At 42.2% G+C, this 18,446-nt stretch overlaps 1 protein-coding gene across 13 annotated transcripts in view; it reads right to left on the reverse strand.

Annotated features, from left to right (window-relative positions):
* LOC106583929 (C-Jun-amino-terminal kinase-interacting protein 3) overlaps nucleotides 1-18,446 on the reverse strand; it is a 101,966-nt gene that overhangs the window by 79,430 nt on the left and 4,090 nt on the right. For 6 of the 13 annotated variants that reach the window (XM_082967870.1, XM_014168611.3, XM_014168606.3 and 3 more), the window contains exon 1: nucleotides 5,273-6,318. The exons of 1 other annotated variant lie outside the window; for it this stretch is intronic. In XM_082967870.1, coding sequence (XP_082823996.1) covers nucleotides 5,273-5,572 — 300 coding nt within the window. In that variant the 5' untranslated portion in view covers nucleotides 5,573-6,318. Of the gene's footprint in view, nucleotides 1-5,272; nucleotides 6,319-18,446 lie in introns of those variants that run through there. 6 more of the 13 variants (XM_014168614.3, XM_014168613.3, XM_014168607.3 and 3 more) reach the window with 1 other exon arrangement.

Raw genomic sequence — 18,446 nt, forward strand, 5'->3', positions numbered from 1 at the left:
TGTGTGTATTAGGTTTTGTTATGGAATTGTTAGATATTACCTGTTAGATACTGCTGCACTGTCGGATCTAGAAGCATAAGCATTGCGCTACACTTGCAATAACATCTGCTATGTGTATGTGACCAATAACATTTTCTTTGATATTTGATTTGAGCATACAGCCAAGACAATGCAGGAGCGGCTTCAGGACAAGTCTCTGAATGTCCTGGAGTGGCCCAGCCAGAGCCCGGACTTGAACCCGAACGAGCATCTCTGGAGAGACCTGAAAATAGCTGTGCAGCAATGCTCCCCATCCTACCTGACAGAACTTGAGAGGATCGGCAGAGAAGAATGGGAGAAACTCCCCAAATACAGATGTGCCAAGCTTGTAGCGTTATACCCAATAAGACTCTAGGCTGTAATCGCTATCAAAGGTGTTTCAACAAAGTGCTGAGTAAACGGTCTGAATACTTAAGTAAATGTGATTTCAGTTTTTTATTTATAAAGAATTTGAAAAGTGTCTAAAAACCTGTTTTTTCCTTTGTCATTATGGGCTATTGTGTGTAGATTGATGAGGGGGGGGGAAAACAATTGAATCAATTTTAGAATAAGGCTGTAACCTAACAAAATGTGGAAAAAGTCAAGGGGTCTGAATACTTCCCGAAGGCACTGTATATGAATACATATACAGGTGAAAAGGGCTGGAACCACCAAAACCTTGCTCTATCTAGGCCTACCTGCATTCACCTGCGCTGTTTAGACTGACTAATTCATTTCTGTTGTTGTCACATTCTGTTGCATAATTCAACAAGTGTGTTAATAGCAGAATACCCTTAGATATAAATCAACATGCTTGGCTCTAGATTACACCCATCTATAAATACATATACATTGTTTGCGAGATCAGACATAATATCACTACATTTCCGCGGTTGTAACATTTACGGGGAAAAACGACAGGCAGGAGTAGGAGAGTCGCAGGAGTAATATGAAAGCAATCAACCCAGCAAGATTTAAGTGACAAGTGGATTTTGCATCCCTCAAACACAGGAAATAGATGGCTGAAAAAGACAGATCCTCAGGTGAGCGGGTCATGCGTGTTGCTAATAACAAATAACACTCGTAGTAACACTGTCACATGCATTATAACAGATGTCGTAAGAAGTCATTACAGCTGAAATCTGTTTATGACAACTGACAGGGCACTGCCATGACACCAAGTATAATGCATGTGTCGTAACTGTGTGAAGGTAGTTGTGATTAACAAGCATGACAGCTGATGACAATGTCATCTTTTAGATTTCAGCACAATTGGTAACTGCTATCTGGTACCAAATAGTGCCTAGTGGTCCTTGTTTTAGTGAATCTCATTGAAACATAGTAGCCTAATTCATCGGTTATTATAGTGTCATTACAATTTTATACATTTCTCTGTAAATACTAACTGAACCTGGGAATGTATGTGCTGTAAAGGAAAATGAGCACGGTTTATGCTAGTGTCTATAGGCTAGTGACAGTAAAGCTAGGATGGAGAATGTCAAAGCTATCTAGGGGTGCTTGTTTAAACGAACCCCATAGAAACAAACTACCATCTTAATTAAAAGGACATTCGTGGATTATTAGTGTAATTAGGTATCCCATTTACTGTAATTAGGCCTCCCAATTTACTATGTAACTTTTCAGTAAATACCTGGGAATTACCGAGAACAGGTTTCAGGTGGTGTCTATAGAGAGAAAATAAAGCTAACATGGAGAAGTTCTATCCTTTGGAAAAGATTGCAGAGTCATAGTGAACTGAATGCTGAAGCTACATGGGAAAGCAGCATGCCACTGCAGGTCTAAGCCAACTGACACCACAGTAGGATGCTTTCTGCTTTCGCTTGTTTTTAGATGGTATCAGCTTCTAGCTGGCAAAGGATTCCAGACGGTTGGTTTTTGATGCTGCTGCTGGGTTCCTCAGCTTCTCTGTTTCTATAACTACTGATGGGAGGAGGAGGAGAGGAGGAGTAGAAGAGCAACAAAGGCAGTCGAGGACAGTAGCCATCCCGGTTTTTAGTCTTTGTCGAAGGCCGCTTATTATTAAAAGGCACAAGATACAGTCGCCATTCACTACTCAGAGGATGGACACCCCTCTAAACAATTTAATTTCCCCAGGAATCAAATGAAATAAAATACAAATTGTCACATGGCCCGAATACAACGGGATTAGCCCTTACAGTGAAATACTTACTTACAAGCCAACAATGCAGTTAAGAATATATTTACTGAATAAAACTAAATAAAAAAAGAATAACACAATAAAATAAAGATAACAAGGCAATAAAAAGGGGGAAGCAGTAACGAGTCAATGTGCGGGGGTACAGGTTAGTCAAGGTAATTTGTACATGTGCAGTTGAAGTCGGAAGTTTACATACACCTTAGCCAAATACATTTAAACTCCGTTTTTCACAATTCCTGACATTTAATCCAAGTAAAAAAATCCCTGTCTTAGGCCAGTTAGGATCACCACTTTATTTTAAGAATGTGAAATGTCAGAATAATAGTAGAGAATGATTTATTTCAGATTTTATTTCTTTCATCACATTCCCAGTGGGTCAGAAATTTACATGCACTCAATTAGTATTTGGTAGCATTGCCTTTAAATGGTTTAACTTGGGTCAAACGTTTTGGGTAGCCTTCCACAAGCTTCCCACAATAACTTGGGTGAATTTTGGCCCATTCCTCCTGACAGAGCTGGTGTAACTGAGTCAGGTTTGTAGGCCTCCTTGCTCGCACATGCTTTTTCAGTTCTGCCCACAAATGTTCTATAGGGTTGAGGTTAGAGCTTTGTGATGGCCATTCCAATACCTTGACTTTGTTGTCCTTAAGCCATTTTGCCACAACTTTGGAAGTATGCTTGGGGTCATTGTCCATTTGGAAGACCCATTTATTACCAAGCTTTAACTTCCTGACTGATGTCTTGAGATGTTGCTTCAATATATCCACATACTTATCTTCCACATGATGCCATCTATTTTGTGAAGTGCACCAGTCCATCCTGCAGCAAAGCACCCCCACAACATGATGCTGGCACCCCCGTGCTTAACGGTTGGGATGGTGTTCTTCGGCTTGCAAGCCTCCCCCTTTTTCCTCCAAACATAAGGATGGTCATTATTACCAAACAGTTCTACTTTTGTTTCATCAAACCAGAGGACATTTCTCCAAAAAGTGCGATCTTTGTCACCATGTGCAGTTGCAAACCGTAGTCTGGCTTTTTTATGGCGGTTTTGGAGCAGTGGCTTCTTCCTTGCTGAGCGGCCTTTCAGGTTATGTCGATATAGGACTCGTTTTACTGTGGATATAGATACCCTTTGTACCCGTTTCCTCCAGCATCTTCACAAGGTCCTTTGCTGTTGTTCTGGGATTGATTTGCACTTTTCGCACCAAAGTACGTTCATCTCCAGGAGACAGAACGCGTCTCCTTCCTGAGTGGTACGACGGCTGCGGGGTCCCATGGTGTTTATACTTGTGTACTATTGTTTGTACAGATGAACGTTGTACCTTCAGGCGTTTTTGTACCTTCAGGAAATTGCTTCCAAGGATGAACCAGACTTGTGGAGGTCTACAATTGTTGTTCTGAGGTCTTGGCTGATATCTTTTGATTTTCCCATGATGTCAAGCAAAGAGGCACTGATTTTGAAGGTAGGCCTTGAAATACATCCACAGGTACACCTCCAATTGACTCAAATGATATCAATTAGCCTATAAGAAGCTTCTAAAGCCGTGACATCATTTTCTGGAATTTTCCAAGCTGTTTAAAGGCACAGTCAACGAAGTGCATGTAAACCTTCTGTCCCACTGGAATTGTGATACAGTGAATTATAAGTGAAATAATCTGTCTGTAAATAATTGTTGGAAAAATGACTTGTGTCATGCACAAAGTAGATGTCCTAACCGACTTCCCAAAACTATAGTTTGTTAACAAGACAACTTGTAATTGTGAAAAGGCTGGTTTCATTGTAGGCATATTTTTGTCCGTAAAAGTCTGTCAAAAACAATTATTGTATTGAATAAAATGTAATGAAATACAGTACATTCACATCAGAATCTCAACTTTGGCAGAATCCTTCTGCAAACACACAAGCACACTGAACAGATCACCAACCTGGCCCAGGCACAATCCAGTCAGGCACAATCCAGTCAGGCACTAGGCTATACGCAAGCCCCTATCCTCATTGAACCACCACTGATGATGCTACATAGATAGGCCTTTCCACTGTCTCTGATCTGCTGTGTTGATATGGATGATCCATTAGGCCAGATATGAGTACTCACTGCATGCAATCGAAGGTGACATAGACTGACCAGGTGAATACAGGTGAAAGCTATAATCCCTAACTGATGTTACTTGTTAAATCCACTTCGATCACTATAGATGAAGGGGAGGAGACAGGTTAAATCAGGATGTTTTCGCCTTAAGACAATTGAGACATCAAAGCCCTTCTTACATCAGCTGATATCTCAAAGTGCTGTACAGAAACCCAGCCTAAAACCCCAAACAGCAAGCTATGCAGGTGTAGAAGCATGGATTGTGTGGACATGGATTGTGTATGTGTATATGTGCCATTCAGAGCATGGGCAAGACAAAATACTTAAGTTCCTTTGAACGGTGTATGGTAGTAGGTGCCAGGCACACCGGTTTTTGTCATGGACTGCAATTCTGCTGGGTTTTTCACACTCAACAGTTTCCCGTGTGTATCAAGAATGGTCCACCACCCAAAGGACATCCAGTCAACTTGACACAACTGTGGAAAGCATTTAGAGTCAACATGGGCCAGCATCCCTGTGGAACGTTTCCGACACCTCGTAGAGTCGAAGCCCTGACAAATTGAGGCTGTTCTGAGGGTAAAAGGGGAGGGGGGCTGCGCAACTCAATATTAGGAAGGTGTTCCTGATGTTTGGTATACTCAGTGTATATTACATTAGGCCCTATTAGCTCTGGTCAAAAGTAGTGTACTATATAGGGTATAGGGTGCCATTTGAGACGTATCCCTTGTTATATAGGCCTGTTCAATTAGGCCTAAAAATAAATGGCCTACAGAAGGAATGTGAAAGGGATGTGGGTATAGCTTATAAATGGTTAGTTTTGGGGTTTATTTTTTGTAAAATTGGCATAGTGGCAATGAAAACTGAACTGCTATTGAAGGTGAATGTATGCGCTGTGATTATTAGTAATTGATATGGCTAGTGATAAAGACACTGGTCGAGTATTTATAACCAAAAACAGCCATGGATGGAGTAAATGCACCCTCACCTCCTCTGCCTGCTTGCGCAGCGCCTTCTCACGCTCGTACTGGGTGATAAGCTGCTCGTTGTCCTCCTTCAGCAGCTCGAGCTCCACCTCGTGCTCCTGGTTCTCCGTTAAAACCGAATCCAGATTCTCCAGAACGTTCACCACCAGCGGCATGAGCTCCTTGACCACTTCCTCGTCGTAGCTGCTGATGAGGCGCTCAAACTCCCGGTAGATGCTGTTGGCCAGGCCCGACACCCGCTCCGACATAACGGACACGGAGCCATAGTCGTCCTGATAGACAACCTCATCAATTTCCATCATCTTGGCAAAATGAGGTCTGGGTCCGATACCAGATGTGGGATGATGTTGCTTAGATAGGCCTATAGTTATAAAACACGCTTACCATGACGAAAGAGAAAATACTAATCATTGAAATTATAATCCGTTCGGATTAATCATCAATAAAACATCTCCTGTGTCATTCCATATCCCGAACGATTTCAAATATTGTTATCATTTGGGTGGTATCCATGTTTGTCAGTTAGTTTTTCTAACCTTGAACAACTAAATTATATTGACACATTTTAATTCACCCAAAAAATATTTAGGCTATTTACAGGGAGTTAGACACCGCCCTCCTCGAGCCGACAACCACTGCTGCACCGCAGCCTCGAGGACGGAACGACGCACCCAACTACAGCCTTCCTCGCGACAGCAACATCCAATTCCGGTAGAAGTCTGTTCCGTCCTTACCTACCAGTGTATCGGCCGTAGTTGAATACATAACGATTAAGAAATATGTCCTCAACAATACACCTGCCGCTCAGCAGCCGGAGCCATGGACCCCAGCCATTACTGGGAGGATTCGAAATCGGTAAAAATAAAGTGGATAACTGCGTTCCCTTTTGCCGCCAACACCCAAGCCTCCCCTTAAATCATATTTCATCAGTTTTTTGCTACGGTTGTTGTTCTCGGCTCTGGACGATGCTGTTCGGTGTCGGTGGCGCTGTCTGCTCTGGACTAGTATTCTGACAGCAGCACAAACGATGACGTCACTTTCGTATGGTAACGTTAGGACCTTCTAAATAAAAGCCCGCATTTCAAAACATTTCAATGTGGATAACTCATTCAAATGATATTCAATTTTAATCAATGGACACTTGTATTGTGCCAACAAGAAAATGCTAAAAGTATTTATAAAAACAAAAAATATGGTAAAAACATACACATTTTGACCAAAAATGAAAAAATATGTTGATAAAACGTATCGGTGCTCATAGGCCATTGCCATAAACATAACACAACAAGTTGGAAATCGCAAATTCAACAATGAGTGGTTTGTAAGAAACAGTGTCTAACTACAAGCATTGCAAAGCAATCACTAGCCTGCTATTCAGTGGATTGGCTGTGTGGTCCAAAATCTGGATTTAAGGGGCTATTTTCCAAGTTTAAAAGGATAAACATTCAACATTGACCATGGTGTCAATCCAGCATGACTTCTGCAGCGCTCAAAACAACTGGAATCTCAGAACTGGGAAATCTGATTTCAGTGAGTTCAAGCAAACTGGGAACTCTGACTGAAAAAAAATACGTTTTGAACTGCCATCCAACTCGGAATTGCAAGTCGTGAACTCTGGCCTCTTTCTAGAGCTCCAACCTGAAGATCACTGACGTAAATAATGTTTCAACCTTGTTCCCAGTTGTCTTGAAAGCACCATAAATCCAGAGAATGCCAGATTTATTTATTTAACTAGGCAAATCAGTTAAGAACAAATGATTATTTACAATGACGGCCTACACCGGCTAATCCCTAACCCGGACGACGCTGGGCCAATTGTGCGCCGGCCTATGGGACTCCCAATCACAGCTGGTTGCGATACAGCCTGGAATTGAAACGGGGTCTGTAGTGACGCCTCTAGCACTGAGATGCAGTGCCATAGACCGCTGCGCCACTCGGGAGAGGCATGATGACCACTTTGATGACAACATTTGCCCATGAAGGAAAGCCACTCCACCTTCCTGTTCAAGTGAGCACAGCACCACAAGGTGAGTCCAAAAATGGCTTGTATGCTGCTGCATAAAATATGTAACATGCCAGGGAGATATGTATACTATGGCTAAGAAAGTAATACTATACAGTGAGGGAAAAAAGTATTTGATCCCCTGCTGATTTTGTACGTTTGCCCACTGAAAAATAAATGATCAGTCTATAATTTTAATGGTAGGTTTATTTTAACAGTGAGAGACAGAATAACAAACAAAAAAATCCAGAAAAACACATGTCAAAAATGTTATACATTTATTTGCATTTTAATGAGGGAAATAATAAATCAGCAGGGGATGAAATACTTTTCCCCCTCACTGTATGTTGTGTAAGCTAAGTAAGCTGTTAGTAGCACATGTGGCTCACCCTAATAACTTGGTCCTGTTTCCCCTCCTAATTTCGCCTACTGTTCTGACTTGGTGGTGCACATGTAGCCTATAGCCTGTTTCAGAGAAATGTAATCATTGAATAGTGTCTGCTTATATTCCCCCTTTATTTATCCCACGGTTCTGACTTGGTGTACAGGAAGAATACTGTAAGAACTGCCAATTTTATGAATTCTGTCGCTGTACATTTCAAAAGTGCTGAACAAATAGTTATATTGACCATGTCTGTCCTAGCTCGCTCATTAATGTCTTCATTAAAATTACTGATTGCCTCTTATCCACTCGTCATCCCCTTATGCAATAGTTTGTACATCTCAATTGTCAGCAGAAACCACATCTGTTTAAGCAAGTCAGCCATATCAGCTATGGTTTTTTTAAAGGCAGTAAATGAGGCTGAATTAACTGTTTTGCTGCCAGACAAGGCTTCGCTGATAGCCAGGTGTAGCAGTGGTAAGGTGGTGAGACTGCTGATGGGACTCTGGTGTTGGGACAGCTTTATGTAGGCCCTAACAGTGTGTGGGCACCGTTTGTCACCGTTATAGTGTAATTCATGTATTGTTTAGTGTTGTGTTGTGGGTTTGCTGGCATGCATCTAAAACATAGTTTATTTTTTTCCCCCACCAAGATTTACATGTTAAAATCGCCACTGTTCTATTGGTACATTTTTAAGTTAGGACAGGCGGGAGGCGGGGGCGGTCCAGTACAGTAGGTGGTGTCAATGCTCAATAACGTTGGATGCCAGCTAACGATAAACCACACAGAAGAAGGGCTGGGGGTGACATCGGTAGCAAGCTAGCCATACACCGGTAGACAGTGTCCTTAGCCCCCACCTGTTGGACACTGTTTTACCGCAGTTCTGTTAACGACGAAGGACTCTGTGTGCTAGCTTAGCCAGCTAGTCCTAAGGAGGACTCCGGTACACAGCTGACGGGAGCGACAAAATGTGTTCGAACTGGCACAGCTGTTCTAGCGGGAGGTGGGGACAACCGGTAGACAGTGTCCTTCGCCCACGCCTTACACAGCAGGTGGGAGGCGGGGGGACACTGTGTGCTAAGTAGCTAACTAGCAATCTAGCACACAGCATCGCAGCCTCTGCCTGCTGGGCTAGTGGGTGGCGGGGGTGACCGGTCCTTCGCCCGCCGCCTGTCGGGCACTGTTTTCCCACAGTTTTGCTAACGACGGGGTGAGGGCAGGTGTTCGGCAGGCAGGAGCGAAGGACACTGTCTGCTGGTGTCGCTCCCGCTAGCCAACAAGGAGGTCCAGGGGTTGGAACCACTGAACCGAAACCAGAAAATGACATTTTTCAAGAAACATAAGTGGAACCTGGAACAAAAGTGATCAATACTGTTCTGGAATAGAACCATTATTTTAATAACTTTATTTTACACTCCAGACATTTTTTTTCTCTAGACCCACAAAAAAACTAAACAAAGCGCCTATGCAAAGCTCTCACTCTTTCACTCAGAAACGTATCTGCCTGTAAGCTGAAAGCATAGGCTACTATACTGATATTTGAAGTGTGAGAAGATATACAGTTGAAGTCAGAAGTTTACATACACCTTAGCCAAATACATTTAAACTCCATTTTTCACAATTCCTGACATTTAATCCTAGTAAAAATTCCCTTTCTTAGGTCAGTTAGGATCACCACTTTATTTTAAGAATGTGAAATGTCAGAATAATAGTAGAGAGTGATTTATTTCATCACATTCCCAGTGGGTCAGAAGTTTACATACACTCAATTTGTATTTGGTAGCATTGCCTTTAAATGGTTTAACTTGGGTCAAACGTTTTGGGTAACCTTCCACAAGCTTCCCACAATAAGTTGGGTGAATTTTGGCCCATTCCTCCTGACAGAGCTGATGTAACTGAGTCAGGTTTGTACTCCTCCTTGCTCGCACATGCTGTTTCAGTTCTGCCCACAAATGTTCTATAGGATTGAGGTCAGGGCTTTGTGATGGCCACTCCAATACCTTGATTTTGTTGTCCTTAAGCCATTTTACCACAACTTTGGAAGTATACTTGGGGTCGTTGTCTATTTGGAAGACCCATTTGCGACCAAGCTTTAACTTCCTGACTGATGTCTTGAGATGTTGCTTCAATATATCCACATAATTTCCCTTCCTCACGAAGCCATCTATTTTGTGAAGTGCACCAGCCCTTCCCGCAACAAATCACCCCCACAACATGATGCTGCCACCCCCGTGCTTCACGGTTGGGATGGTGTTCTTTGGCTTGCAAGCCTCCCCCTTTTTCCTTCAAACATAACGATGGACATTATGGCCAAACAGTTCTATATTTGTTTCATCAGACCAGAGGACATTTCTCCAAAAATTATGATCTTTGTCCCCATGTGCAGTTGCAAACCGTAGTCTGGCTTTTTTATGGCGGTTTTGGAGCAGTGGCTTCTTCCATGCTAAGCGGCCTTTCAGGTTGTGTCGATATAGGACTCATTTTTACTGTGGATATAGATACTTTTATACCTGTTTCCTCCAGCATCTTCACAAGGTCCTTTGCTGTTGTTCTGGGATTGATTTGCACTTTTCGCAACCAAAGTACGTTCATCTCCAGGAGACAGAACATGTCTCTTTCCTGAGCGGTATAACGGCTGCGTGGTCCCATGGTGTTAATACTTGCGTACTATTGTTTGTACAGATGAACGTGGTACCTTCAGGCATTTGGAAATTGCTCCCAAGGATGAACCAGACTTGTGGTCTACAATTGTTTTTCTGAGGTCTTGGCAGATTTCTTTTGATTTTCCCATGATGTCAAGCAAAGAGGCACTGAGTTTGAAGGTAGGCCTTGAAATACATCCACATGTACACCTCCAATTGACTCAAATTATGTCAATTAGCCAATCAGAAGCTTCTAAAGCCATGACATTTTCTGGAATTTTTTAAAGGCACAGTCAACGAAGTGCATGTAAACTGCTGACCCACTGGAATTGTGATACAGTGAATTATAAGTGAAATAATCTGTCTGTAAACAATTGTTGGAAAAATGACTTGTGTCATGCACAAAGTAGATGTCCTAACCGACTTGCCAAAACTATAGTTTGTTAACAAGAAATTTGTGGAGTGGTTGAAAAACAAGTTTTAATGACTCCAACCTAAGTGTATGTAAACTTCTGACTTCAACTGTATAGCGAGATTTTTTTATTAGCTAGAGAATGGATTAACTTTTTCAATAATAGTTAAGGCCTAGTTATCACGTTTCACATTGGATTTATTAACTACAAAGGTAAGGCATATTTTTAATTCTGGTGCCGCTCTGCACACACAAGCTTGTTAGGTAGCTCAAAGTTCCTTCATAGAACCAATCCTCCTAGGTATAATTCTGTGGACCTAATTCAGATAATGCATGTCATAACAAGATCAGTAGCTCTTCAAGCCTGCTCTTCAACTCGCACTAGCTCTCTCGCCACCCGTAAAATGTTGTGCCATAGGCTACACTTGTCTGTCCATCATGCGTTTAAAGAACTAGCTTACCTGCCTTTCCAAATCATGTCCAATCAACTTAATTTACCACAGATGTACTCCAATCAAATTGTAGAACCATCAAGGATGATCAATGGAAACGGAATGCACCGGAGCTCAATTTCGAGTTTCATAGCAAAGGGTATAAAAAAATATACAACACTGATTGGCTCAAATGCATTAAGGAAAGAAATTCCACAAATGTACTTTTAACAAGGCACTGTTAATTGAAATGCATTCCAGGTGACTACCTCATGAAGCTGATTGAGATAATGCAAAACTGTCATGAAGGGTGGCTACTTTGAAGAATGTAAAATATAAAATACTTTTTTGATTACTACATGATTCCATGTGTGTTATTTCATCGTTTTTGTGTCTTCACCATTATTCTACAATGTAGTTTATTTTTACTATTAAGAAAAACCCTTGAATGAGTAGGTGTGTCCAAACTTTTGACTGGTACTGTAAGTATTCACACCGATGAGTCAATACATGTTAGAAGCACCTTTGGCAGCGATTACAGCCGTGGGTCTTTCTGGGTAAGTCTCTAAGAGCTCTGCACACCTGGATTATACAATATTTACACATTATTATTTGTTAAATTCTTCAAGCTCTGTCAAGGTGGTTGTTGATCATGATAGACATTTTCAAGGCTTGCCATAGATTTTCAATCCCATTTAGGCCACTCACAAGCATTCAATGTCGTCCTGGTAAGCAACTCCACTGTATATTTGGCCTTGTGCTATAGGTTATAAAAAGTCACACACCGTGGTCCCAGGGTTAAAGGTTAATTTGTCTACCAGTGTCTGTTGGAAAGCAGATTGAACCAGGTTTTTCTCTAGGATTTTGCCTGTGCTTAGCTTTATTCCGTTTCTTTTTATCCTAAAAAACTCCCTAGTCCTTGCCGATGACAAGCATACCCATAACAGGTTGCAGCCACCACCATGCTTGAAAATATGAAGAGTGGTACTCAGTGATGTGTTGTTGGATTTGCCCCAAACATAAAGCTTTGTATTCAGGGCAAAGTTAATTTCTTTGAAAATAAGGGCGAGCCACACACTCTAGGAGCTCAGATGCAAAAATTTTAATATCCAATGTTTCGACAGCCAAGCTGTCTTCATCAGGGTATCATCACAAACACTGCGAGATGACTCGTTTATAGTGTCAGAAGACACACAGGTGTCTGTAATCATGGCCAAATGTGGCCTAATATCATTGGTTAACTCTGAAATATAAAAATGGCATACAAAAGAACAAATGGATACGATCATAGATACATTTTAGACTACACAAGCTTACAAACAATTACAATGGCAAAGTCACAAAAATCACAAGAATGGCTTCAAATTAAAGTCTACATTGAGACCGAAGGGAGCAAGGGTCTTTAAATTAAAGATCCAGGCAGTCTCTCGTTTTAACAATAAATTATCAAGGTCACCCCCTCTCCTAGGGAGGGTGACATGTTCGATGCCAATATAATGCAGAGACGAAATCGAGTGGTTTGCTTCCATAAAGTGGGCCGCAACTGGGTAAGTCAAGTTTTTGCACCTAATGGTGCTACGATGCTCTGAGATACGTACTTTTAATTCACGCTTTGTTTTACCCACATCATTTTTACCACAAGGACTACACTAACCTCCAGAGCTCGTCTGGAGGTTAGTTAACACAGTGTCCAAAGAGGGGCCAGAAGTATACAGAATGGTGTCGTCTGCGTAGAGGTGGATCAGAGAATCACCAGCAGCAAGAGCAACATCATTGACGTATACAGACAGAGTCGGCCCGAGAATTGAACCCCGTGGCACAACCATAGAGACTGCCAGAGGTCCAGACAACAGGCCCTCCGATTTGACACACTGAACTCTATCAGAGAAGTAGTTGGTAAACCAGGCAAGGCAATCATTTGAGAAACCAAGGCTGTCGAGTCTGCCAATAAGAATGTGGTGATTGACAGAGTCGAAAGCCTTGGCCAGGTCAATGAATACGGCTGCACAGTAATGTCTCTTATCGATGGCGGTTATGATGTCATTTAGGACCTTGAGCGTTACTGAGGTGCACCCATGACCAGCTCTGAAACCAGATTGCATAGCGGAGAAGGTACGGTGAGATTCGAAATGGTCGGTAATCTGTCAACCTCTTACATCTAGACGTTCCGCTAGCGGAACACCTGCTCCAATATCCAATGATAGGCGTGGCGCGAATTACAAATTCCTCAAAAATACAAAAACTTCAATTTTTGAAACATATGACTATTTCACAGCATTTTAAAGACAAGACTCTCCTTTATCTAACCACACTGTCCGATTTCAAAAAGGCTTTACAGCGAAAGCAAAACATTAGATTATGTCAGCAGAGTACCAAGCCAGAAATAATCAGACACCCATTTTTCAAGTTAGCATATAATGTCACAAAAACCCAGAAGACAGCTAAATGCAGCACTAACCTTTGATGATCTTCATCAGATGACACACCTAGGACATTATGTTATACAATACATGCATGTTTTGTTCAATCAAGTTCATATTTATATCAAAAAACAGCTTTTTACATTAGCATGTGACGTTCAGAACTAGCATACCCCCCGCAAACTTCCGGGGAATTTACTAACAATTTACTAAATTACTCACGATAAACGTTAACAAAAAGCATAACAATTATTTTAAGAATTATAGATACAGAACTCCTCTATGCACTCGATATGTCCGATTTTAAAATAGCTTTTTGGTGAAAGCACATTTTGCAATATTCTAAGTACATAGCCCAGCCATCACGGGCTAGCTATTTAGACACCCGGCAAGTTTAGCCTTCACCAAAATCAGATTTACTATTATAAAAGTTTGATTACCTTTTGTTGTCTTCGTCAGAATGCACTCCCAGGACTGCTACTTCAATAACAAATGTTGGTTAGGTCCAAAATAATCCATCGTTATATCCGAATAGCGGCGTTTTGTTTGTGCGTCCCAGACACTATCCGAAATGGTAAATCACGGTCGTGCGCATGGCGCAATTCGTGACAAAAAAATTCTAAATATTCCATTACCGTACTTCGAAGCATGTCAACCGCTGTTTAAAATCAATTTTTATGCAATTTATCTCGTAAAAAAGCGATAATATTCCGACCGGGAATCTCCTTTTCGGCAAACAGAGGGAAAAAAATCACAAAGACGGGGGCAGCCAGGGCACGCGCCTAAGCCCACAGTCCCTTGATCGGCCACTTGAGAAAGGCGATAATGTGTTTCAGCCTGGGGCTGGGATGACGACATTCAGGTTTTTCCCGGGCTCTGAGCGCCCATGGAAGACGTAGGAAGTGTCACGTTAGAGCAGAGATCCTTTGTAAAAGATAGAGATGGCAAAGAAGTTCAAGAAATGGTCAGACAGGCCACTTCCTGTAAAGGAATCTCTCAGGTTTTGACCTGCCATTTGAGTTCTGTTATACTCACAGACACCATTCAAACAGTTTTAGAAACTTTTGAGTGTTTTCTATCCAAAGCCAATAATTATATGCATATTCTAGTTACTGGGCAGGAGTAGTAACCAGATTAAATCGGGTACGTTTTTTATCCAGACGTGAAAATACTGCCCACTAGCCATAACAGGTTAACTTGGCTTTCGAAGACCTTAGAAAGACAGGGTAGGATAGATATAGGTCTATAGCAGTTTTGGTCTAGAGTGTCACCCCCTTTGAAGAGGGGGATGACCGCGGCAGCTTTCCAATCTTTGGGAATCTCAGACGATACGAAAGAGAGGTTGAACAGGCTAGTAATATGGGTTGCAACAATTTCGGCAGATCATTTTAGAAAGAGAGGGTCCAGATTGTCTAGCCCGGCTGATTTGTATGGGTCCAGATTTTGCAGCTCTTTCAGAACATCAGCTATCTGGATTTGGGTGAAGGAGAAATGGTGGGGGCTTTGGCGGGTTGCTGTGGAGGGTGCCGGGCAGTTGACCGGGGTAAGGGTAGCCAGGTGGAAAGCATGGCCAGCCGTAGAGAAATGCTTATTGAAATTCTCAATTATAGTGGATTTATCGGTGGTAACAGTGTTTCCTAGCCTCAGAGCAGTGGGCAGCTGGGAGGAGGTGCTCTTATTCTCCATGGACTTTACAGTGTCCCAGAACTTTGAGTTAGTACTACAGGATGCAAATTTATGTTTGAAAAAGCTAGCCTTAGCTTTTCTAACTGCCTGTGTATATTTTTTCCGAACTTCCATGAAAAGTTACATATCACGGGGGCGATTCGATGCTAATGCAGAACGCCACAGGATGTTTTTGTGCTGGTCAAGGGCAGACAGGTCTGGAGTGAACCAAGGACTATATCTATTCCTAGTTCTACATTTTTTGAGTGGGGCATGCTTATTTAAGATGGTGAGGAAGGCACTTTTAAAGAATAGCCAGGCATCATCTACTGACGGGATGAGGTCAATGTCATTCCAGGATACCCCGGCCAGGTCGATTAGAAAGGCCTGCTCGCAGAAGTGTTTTAGGGAGTGTTTGACAGTGATGAGGGGTGGTCGTTTTGTCGCAGACCCATTACGGATGCAGGCAATGAGGCAGTGATCGCTGAGATCTTGATTGAAAACAACAGAGGTGTATTTGGAGGGTGAGTTAGTTAGGATGACATCTATGAGGGTGCCCGTGTTTATGGATTTGGGGTTGTACCCGGTAGGTTCATTGATAATTTGTGTGAGATTGAGGGCATCAAGCTTAGATTGTAGGATGGCCGGGGTGTTAAGCATGTCCCAGTTTAGGTCACCTAGTAGCACGAGCTCAGAAGATCGATGGGGGCAATCAATTCACATATGGCAGAGGGAACAGCTGGGGGCAGAGGGAGGTCTATAGCAAGCGGCAACAGTGAGAGACTTGTTTCTGGAAAAGTGAATTTTTAGAAGTAGAAGCTAAAATCTTTGGGGTACAGACTTGGATAGCCTGCAGAGTTCTGTATTACTATCTTTTCAGTAGATTGCAACACCGCCACCTTTGGCAGTTCTATCTTGGCGGAAAATGTTATAGTTAGCGATGGAGATTTCAGGGTTTTTGGTGGTTTTCCTAAACCAGAATTCAGACACGGCTAAGACATCCGGGTTGGCAGAGTGCGCTAAAGAAGTGAGTAAAACAAACTTAGGGAGTAGGCTTCTAATGTTAACATGCATGAAACCAAGGCTTTTACGGTTACAGAAGTCAACAAATGAGAGCACCAGGGGAGTGGGAGTGGAGCTAGGGAATGCAGGACCTGGATTAACCTCCATATCACCAGAGGAAATGTAGGATAAGGGTACGGCTAAAGACTATACAAACTGGCCGTCTAGCACGTTCGGAACAGAGAGTAAAAGGAGCAGGTTTCTGGGCACGATAGCATAGATTCAAGGCATAGTGTACAGACAAAGGTAAGGTAGGATGTGAGTACATTGGAGGTAAACCTAGGCATTGAGTAATGATGAGAGAGATACAGTCTCTAGAGACGTTTTAAAATCAGGTGATGTCATCGCATATGTAGGAGGTGGAACAACATGGTTGGTTAACCTCTTACATCTAGACGTTCCGCTAGCGGAACACCTGCTCCAATATCCAATGATAGGCGTGGCGCGAATTACAAATTCCTCAAAAATCCCAAAACTTCAATTTTTCAAACATATGACTATTTTACACCATTTTAAAGACAAGACTCTCCTTTATCTAACCACACTGTCCGATTTCAAAAAGGCTTTACAGCGAAAGCAAAACATTAGATTATGTCAGCAGAGTACCCAGCCAGAAATAATCAGACACCCATTTTTCAAGCTAGCATATAATGTCACATAAACCCAAACCACAGCTAAATGCAGCACTAACCTTTGATGATCTTCATCAGATGACACGCCTAGGACATTATGTTATACAATACATGCATGTTTTGTTCAATCAAGTTCATATTTATATCAAAAACCAGCTTTTTACATTAGCATGTGACGTTCAGAACTAGCATTCCCACCGAACACTTCCGGTGAATTTACTAAATTACTCACGATAAACGTTCACAAAAAACAGAACAATTATTTTAAGAATTATAGATACAGAACTCCTTTGTGCAATCGAGGTGTCCGATTTTAAAATAGCTTTTCGGTGAAAGCACATTTTGCATTATTCTGAGTAGATAGCCCAGCCATCACGGCTAGCTATTTTGACACCCACCAAGTTTGACCCTCACCAAACTCCGATTTACTATTAGAAAAGTTTGATTACCTTTGGTGTTCTTCGTCAGAATGCACTCCCAGGACTGCTACTTCAATAACAAATGTTGGTTTGGTTCAAAATAATCCATAGTTATATCCAAATAGCGGCGTTTTGTTCGTGCGTTCAAGACACTATCCAAGGGTGACGAAGGGTTACGCGCCCGACGCGTTTCGTGACAAAAATATTCTAAATATTCCATTACCGTACTTCAAAGCATGACAACCACTGTTTAAAATCTATTTTTATGCCATTTTTCTCGTAAAAAAACGATAATATTCCGACCGGGAGTGGTTGTTTTCGTTCAAAGAGAGAGAAAGTAAACATGGAGTCGACTCAGGCACGCGCCTCAGTCTCATAGTACTCTGACCGGCCACTATCCAAACACGCTAATGTTTTTCAGCCAGGGCCTGCAAAGCCACGATTCAGCTTTTTGCCGCCTTCTGAGAGCCCATGGGAGCCGTAGGAAGTGTCACGTAACAGCAGAGATCCCCTGTTTTGGATAGAGATAATCAAGAAGGCCAAGAAATGGTCAGACAGGGTACTTCCTGTACAGAATCTTCTCAGGTTTTGGCCTGCCAAATGAGTTCTGTTATACTCACAGACACCATTCAAACAGTTTTAGAAACTTTGGAGTGTTTTCTATCCAAAGCTAATAATTATATGCATATTCTAGTTTCTGGGCAGGAGTAATAATCAGATTAAATCGGGTACGTTTTTTATCCGGCCGTGAAAATACTGCCCCCTATCCATAACAGGTTTTAAGGCATATTGAGCAGGGCTAGAGGCTCTTCAGTGAAATAAGACAATCACTAACCAGGAGAGTAATGGACGAGGCATATTGATATTAGAGAGAGGCATGCGTAGCCAAGTGAACATATAGGTCCAGTGAGTGGTTGGGCTGACTGGGGACACAGCGATTCAGACAGTTAGCAGACCGGGGCAGGCAAGCTAGCAGTTAACAGACCGGGGCTAGCAAGTTAGCAGTTAACAGACCGGGGCTAGTAAGTTAGCCTTTGGGGGACGTCACGATGGGGGTAAGTCTGTTTTTGCCTACTCGTGCGGTGACGTCGATAGACCAGTCGTGGAAT

This window comes from Salmo salar, chromosome 23, assembly GCF_965601325.2.
Source record: "Salmo salar chromosome 23, fSalSal1, whole genome shotgun sequence".
NCBI lineage: Eukaryota > Metazoa > Chordata > Actinopteri > Salmoniformes > Salmonidae > Salmo > Salmo salar.